The 7,160-nt window shown below is 46.7% G+C and overlaps 1 protein-coding gene and 1 pseudogene across 1 annotated transcript; both read right to left on the bottom strand.

Moving 5' to 3' along the window:
- Positions 1 to 275: 275 nt before the first annotated feature.
- LOC124693236 (cyclin-dependent kinase G-1-like) lies at positions 276 to 3,541 on the bottom strand. The gene is made up of 7 exons (XM_047226704.1): positions 1,951 to 3,541; positions 1,717 to 1,845; positions 1,475 to 1,610; positions 1,307 to 1,395; positions 1,094 to 1,205; positions 907 to 1,013; positions 276 to 805 (listed from the first exon to the last, which is right to left on the bottom strand). Exons 1-7 carry the CDS (start codon positions 3,300 to 3,302, stop codon positions 712 to 714), a joined length of 2,019 nt encoding a protein of 672 aa, XP_047082660.1. The 5' UTR covers positions 3,303 to 3,541; the 3' UTR covers positions 276 to 711.
- Positions 3,542 to 5,736: 2,195 nt separating this feature from the next.
- Positions 5,737 to 6,884, bottom strand: LOC124690741 (annotated as a pseudogene).
- Positions 6,885 to 7,160: the final 276 nt, after the last annotated feature.

Here is a 7,160-nt window from a genome sequence, read left to right as displayed (position 1 = left end):
CCAAGCAATGTCAAAGGTCACCTGAGCTTAAAAGATAATCGTACACACAGATCTTCTGAGAACGCAGACGAAAAATAGTAAATTCATTACATTTAGCATGATAACACATCAGTACTCAATGAACTCCTCAAGAACATTACCTCACAATTTGCATTAATATGCATCACTTTCCTCGTGAAAAAGCAAAAGGTACTCTTCCCTCTTCGCTTCATTCATCTCTTGCAAACAAAATGCAAAGATCAAAAGAAAAATTGCTAGTAACAAAGAAAAATGAATTGAGGAACTGAGAATATATCATTAATGATTGTTTACAGGAATCACTTTATAGTACTTTACATACAGGAGTTTCAGAAGTGAAACTGGTGTACCCAATAGCAGTGAACAGGCCAGACCATACGACGCAGCTCTATAAGATTTGCACACCTTACAATGGACAGGTGGATTAGATTGTGACCAGAACATGAGAAAGAGCTCAGTGTGACCAGAAGTTCAGAAAGAGCTAACCCTGTAAATGATAGTGCCTAGCATGGAACAAAAGGAGATATCTTATCGCTTTCAGTCTGTGCCAATGCCTGCTAAAGAATACCATCCGCCGTTCCCAGACACCAAGAAGACGAGGTACTTCATGTCCTGTGGACATCTCACCTTGGAACACATGCACTTCCATCGATTCACGCTGAACATCTGCAAACCAAAAGACATGGTTTAAGCTCAGCCAAAAATGCCACGATCACCTATGCTCCCTTGTTCTTTCATCCGCTGCTCCTCCAGAGGATCAGGACTCTTCACACGTTTTCGCATACGCCTACAGGTTTAAAGAATGTAACATCAATTAAACCCATATTGATCAGGCAAAAAGATGGACTGCTCTGATAGGCTAAAGATCAAAAGAGAAAAAAACAGTACCTATCTTGTTCATTCAGAGAAGGAAATGTTGGCATTAAATCCCTCGACTGAGGCAGGGGTGCTTCACGGAACCATTCATGCTTCAAGGCAGCATCTGCTGATATGCGCTGCAAGGAAGAAGCAAATATGTTCAGACATAAAATATGATGAAAGCAGAATCAGTGGTTCTCTATAGGGCATATATTACCGTCTCTGGATCATACGTCAGCATTCTGTTTAGCAGGTCAAATCCAGCTTCTGACAAGGTCAGCCCACCAGTGAAAGATACAGCTGGAAACTTTTCCCTTAGTTTATTGTAGCTGAAAGGACAGAATAAAAGGTAAGACTTCCATGGTATTATATAAACATGACATGATCAATATAAAGAGTAAGCAGCAACAAGAAATGGTTAACCACTTACGGTTGTTTGGGGAATTTGGCCTTGGCACCAGGTAATTTTGAATAACCAGGCCATATACCCTCATTGGGTGTACCAAGCATTTTAAATATCTACAATGAAAGTTAGTAATGTGAGATTTTCTTAATCTAATTAGAATGAACAAATGAAAACGTAAGTCAAACTAGAAACCTTGCTCAGTTGATCAATGTCGCGTTTCCCATCGAATAGTGGCTTTTTTGTCAGGAGCTCTGCCATAATACAGCCCATGGACCACATATCAATAGCAGTAGAATACTCCGTTGCTCCTAACAGTAATTCTGGAGCCCTGCATCCATAAGGATCAAACCATGAGATCATGATGGGAGAAGTGAAAACTTACAGTTGAACACTAACTTAACAACACATTAACTTTAGAAAAGCTGATGACTAACCTGTACCACAAAGTCACAACCAATTGAGTGTAAGGCTTTAATGGGCTGCCATATTGACGAGAGAGCCCGAAATCACATATTTTCAGCTCACCACGGTTATTCAAGAGAATATTAGATGTCTTGAGATCCCTATTTAATAGCACCGATTATTAGGATTTATATATATACCAAAGAATAACACCAATTAAGAAATATGCATAAAAAGGTTGAACAAAAAACAATGGTTATCATTACCTGTGAATTACCCAATTGTCATGAAGATACTTCACACCCTCTAGCAGCTGAAGCATCAAACATTTGACCTCGCTTTGACTATATGGTTGTTTCATAGTCTCCATGACCGCCTTAAGATCATGTTCCATGTACTCCATCACCATGTAAGTGCTATCACCACTACCAACAACAATTTCTTTAACGTCCACGATTGAAGGGTGATGGAAAGATAACAGGATATTTATTTCCCTTAGAGAAGTCAGTGGGAAACCTTCTCGTTCATTCTCCATCTTGACCTTCTTCAATGCAACAGTCTCACCAGTTTCCATATCCTCCGCCCTAGATACAATTCCGTATGTACCCTCATTGATGGTGTTGAGCCTCTTGAACTCGTCAACACTCCTACAACCCTGAAGCATGTTAATGCATCTACGCGAGGAGCCTGCGGTCTCTGGGGTTCTAGACCTAGATGCATGACTCTCAGAAACAGTATGTACCGTACAAAGAGCAGAAGAATCCTCGCCAGCATCCTCCTCAGCATCAGTGTGATCACCCTTATCTACCTCAACATCCCCATTTGGACTACACCGTACTACCCCTGAGTCAGAAGACACAGAGGAGTCCCCCCTTGGGTCTCCAAGCTCTGGGCTTGTAACCTTCTTCGTGGACCCTTGTTCTGGTGACACACTTTTCTTCTTCTTGGGCACAATCTCTTCCTCGTCATCAGCATCTGCCCATCGTGAAGTCATAATGTTTCTCGTTGCGGCATAACCATCCTCCCCCTCCTCATCTTCCACAACAATACCATTGCTATCATGCTCTTGCAATCTTTCAACCTTTTGTACATCAACTGGCACATCCAAATCCATGCTGCCCGGGGTGCTAACATCTGGGAGCTCAGCAGCCACACTGTCTACCTCTTCCATGCTCCTCACAGCATCTTGAACTCGAGGCTTAGATCCATTCCTATCCAAAATAACCGGTGAGAGCTTCCTTTTCCTACTTGGGGAACGCACACCGCCCTCACTACCGACTCCAGCGACGCCATTCAGGCTCAGCTCCCTTGCCTTGAGAGGGCGCCCACGAGACTCTTCCGAGCCACTGCCGCTCGAAACCTCGCCGGGCTCCCTCTCCTCCCTCCTCCCAGAGGGGCGGCTCTTCGGTGGCGGCAGGTGCGGCGAGCGGTGGCGGCTGTACCCATTTGACGGCTCCCGGTCCCTGCCCCGGCCGCCATCACGACGGCGATCCGAGTCGCGGTGGCGGCTGGGTTGGCGGTGATGGTACTCCTTGTCCCTCCTAGAAGCCCCCAGATCGGACTCCCGCTCCCTCGCCACCTCGTAGCCCCGGTACCCACCGTGGCGGCCCGCGGCCATGATCCGCGCGCGCAAACCCTAGCAATCGACGCGAATTGCCCGAAAATTCCCCCGGCAAACCCTAGATCCTCGGCCCGAGACCAAACCCTAGACAGAATTTGGGGGTTCTGGATCGAATTGGGAGTCGGACCTTCCCCAGATCGGGGATGATATGCTGGAGCGACGGCGCGGGGCGGGGCGGAAGCTCGTCGGAAGGCGGCGGCGACCGAGGACGCGGAGAGGAATCGTGTGGGTTTGTGGTGCTGTGGCGGTGGTGGGTGGGGCTTGGAGTTGGAGGGCGACGCGAAGAAAAGAAGGGGAAGCCGCGTCAGGCATCGCCCATCGTGCTGTGCTGCTGATTGGTATCGTCAGATTTCGCGTCGGACTCTGGTGTGGGGGGTTCAGGCCAATGGCAGGTGGGGTCTGATACGGAGACGAGGGTATAGGGTCCGCACTGTCAGTGGGAATAGGTTGGGGTGTATATAGCTCGGAAGAACGTCCGACTCAATGTCAATGGGACATACTCCCTTCTATGCCAAAAGCAAAATGTGTTGCCTATAAGATTTTTCGTAGTCAAACCGTGTATACTTTAACCAAATTTATATCACAAAATATCATTACTGTATTTAGAATCTTAGATTGATACCATCAGATTCATCATAAAGTATATATTAATATGATATACATTAGATATTGTAGATATAAATATTTTTCTCAGTAAACTTAGTCAAAGCTAGTGAAGTTTGACTTTTGCATAAACCTATATGCACTATGTTATGACAAGGAGGGAGTTATGCGGACTCAACTTGGAATACTTTCATGGATTACATACCCCGATAGACTGAACTCCTAAACGTTTATATGATGCTTTCTAAAGTTGGTTTCGAAAATTCCTACTCCCTTCAATTCATAATAAATGTCGAAAAACTTAGTACTACTGAAATTTTCCTTTCCTTTATATTTTGGAGGATTATAAACATTTATCCAAACCTCATTTATTCACTTCTTTTGAGAAGTCTAATGCAACATGTGTCTCTATCTCTCTTCTTGTTTTTTTAAGAAGGTTCCTGCAAAATCATACTAAATATCTTAATATAAATAGTTGATTTCATTATTATTTCTGTGAAATGTCCACATATCTATTCATAATCCTCAACAATACAATGAAACCCAAAAGTAATAAAACTTACAAAAGGTTCTTTATACATGCAAGCCTCCTAGCTCATGGGCATGCCACCACGTTTAACACACGTGACGCTATCTAATCTCTGGATAGAAATTCTGCTCTAGTTCACTTTCTTTTCTTTAATTTTTCTTTTCCACATTCTAAATGTGTTTCCAATACTGTGTACGTCATCAGTCAGAATTGAAACCCAAGCCTACCCCGAACTCAAGGCTATTCTCATTGTCCTTCACCAACGAGGATTACCCGTGCCACGCAAGATAGTCTTTGTTGTATGTTGCATCATGATTAAAGCCCTTGTTGGTCAAGAACTTAGTACTTAGTTGCTAGCCTGATTGGATGGATAATATTGTTAGCCACATTTTAGACTACACAAGATTTCTCGGTCTGTAGGCCATCTCTCTCTCTCTCTCCCTCCCTCCCTCCCTCCCTCCCTCCCTCCCTCTCTCTCTCTCTCAGTTTACAGTGTGCAAATTTGATAATAGTGACATTTTTGTATATGTGGTATCTTTGATGTATTAACAAGACTTTTGGAAAATGTTTATGAGCTGCAATTAATTACCAGGGCCATTCACTATTTTAGAAAGTTAAGGTGGGCAAATATTTGTTGGGGTTGGGGTAAATTGTTTTACCTAGGAGTGTCCACAGTAAAATCACAAACGTGGTTACAACTCTTTTGCTTTCTCACATTTTCGAAGCTTTGATTCTCTATCGTTTGTCATATGTAGTAATCATAAGTCGTTACAGAGTACCTTTTTTCAGCTACAAAATATGAATATTTGGAACATTTCTATACCTTCTAAAATATATTTGTAATAAAATGGTTGCTGTGCAGCCTTTAGAGAGTGGGCTACATATATCCATTTATTTTAGAAGAATCAAAAGCTCAATTTTAATGCTCTAAAATTGGAAAAAAAAAAGATCTTGGATGTAGTTAATGATGTACCCTATAATCGTGCAACTTATCAATATGAAATTCTTTGTAGTGTACATAGAAAGACAAAAAAAATGTGGATGTGAGTTTTCTAAACCAGCTATATACTATGCTACAGCTAGTTTCGCATAGCTGATGGTGCACATAGTAGGTTTCCCGCTAGAGAAAATTCATGGTTGTTTTAAGATATTTCCATCAAACAACGCCTAATAATACTAAAAAACTTTATAACATGACAATACTTTTTGACTTTCTGGACAGAATTTCCCCCGGCGGTGTATGTTTGAATCGTTTCCAACACAAGGATGCATGTCAACAAATTGTATTATCCCGGATATTCAGCTGCACAATAGCGGCAGCTTGAGCGAGAGCAACTTCAGTTTGGACGGCAAGCCCGGTGAGCCCCCGCCGACTTTCACGGCGCGCCGGCCCAGCTTGGCCTCGGCGCGAGCGCGCTTCTCCTTGGCCACCGCCTGCGCCGCGGCCAGCTTCCCCGCCGCCTTCTCCTGCGCCCGCACCATCCTCCTCTCCGCCGTAACCTGGCAACAGCACAACATTCCGAATCAAGAAAACTGTTCCTGCAGCAGGAGCAGGACTCTGCTTTCCAGCGGTTGAATGGCGTTCGTGGATCGATGTATGATCGGGTGGATGCGTGCGTACCTCTGTCGTCTTCATTCGCAGCTCCGCCTTCCGCCGCTCGCGATTCTCCCAGGCCTGGATTCTCAGCTCCTCGCGCCTGTACCTGAGAAGATGCACACGACGCGAAGCTAGCTTGAGAACAAACCTCAGGGAAGGGGGCGGAGAGAATCAGAGAATGTAATTGATACATGTCTTTGTCACCTGGCCATCTGCTTGGCTCGCTCCGCCTCGTCCCACGCCGTGGCGGGCGACACGGCCGTCCACCTCGCACCCGCCGCCGGATCACGCCACTCGGCGCTCTCGCGGGGCGCACTGGGATCCACCGCGCCGCCGTCACGTTTTCTCGGCGAAGCGGCCGGGACTCGGACATGGGACCGCCGGGCCGCGGCCGACGGAGCGGCGCGGGGCGTGTTCGTCCTGGACGGCTCCTTGCTCCCGGCCGGTGTCATCTCGGTGCCGACGTCCCTGAGGGACAGCGACACGCACCTCTGCCGCTCCGACACCCGCACGGAGTCCACGACCCTCTTGGTCTCCCCCTCGGCCAGCGCGCCGGCATCGGCAGCCAGTACCGCGTCCGCGTTGCTCCAGGTCCAGGAGGGCCTGCTGACCCCTTCTGCGACGCCGACGGAAGCAGAAGCCGGTTGTCGGCGCCAGAGCTCCGGCGGCGGCCATGGTCGCCTTCGGGCGCCCTGGACAGCCACTTGTGCGCGTCGTCCCACTTGGAGGGCCTTGGCTTCGCCTTCGTGTAGCATGTCAGCAATGCCCTGGCGTTGCTCGCATTGTAGCTGTAGAGATCGTACTGGAGGCTGCTGGCGCTGGAGCTTGAGCCCCGAGGCGATCTCCTCATCTCTCCGCGAGCTCAGAGGAAGAACGCACGCACCGACGCGCAGAAAAGGAGGAGGAGAAGAAGAAGAAGAAGAAGAAGAAGAAGAAGAAAGCGCGCCAAGGAAGGTTTTGTGGTTTCTGAACCTTCCAAGTCCCACAAAGGCATACAAGAATCAGAGTGCAGACGCAAAGGTCAGTAGGAGTATGTGGAACTTAACGCGAGTACCACTATATACGAAAAGTTGCAAACTTGCAATCATGCAGGGAGGGAGAAGTCGCTGGAAAGGAGGTGACGGGA

The sequence above is a fragment of the Lolium rigidum genome, chromosome 2, assembly GCF_022539505.1.
Source record: "Lolium rigidum isolate FL_2022 chromosome 2, APGP_CSIRO_Lrig_0.1, whole genome shotgun sequence".
Taxonomy (NCBI): Eukaryota; Viridiplantae; Streptophyta; class Magnoliopsida; order Poales; family Poaceae; genus Lolium; species Lolium rigidum.
The sequence above is the reverse complement of the archived record's forward strand: the minus strand, read 5'-3'. Positions and strand labels throughout refer to the sequence as shown.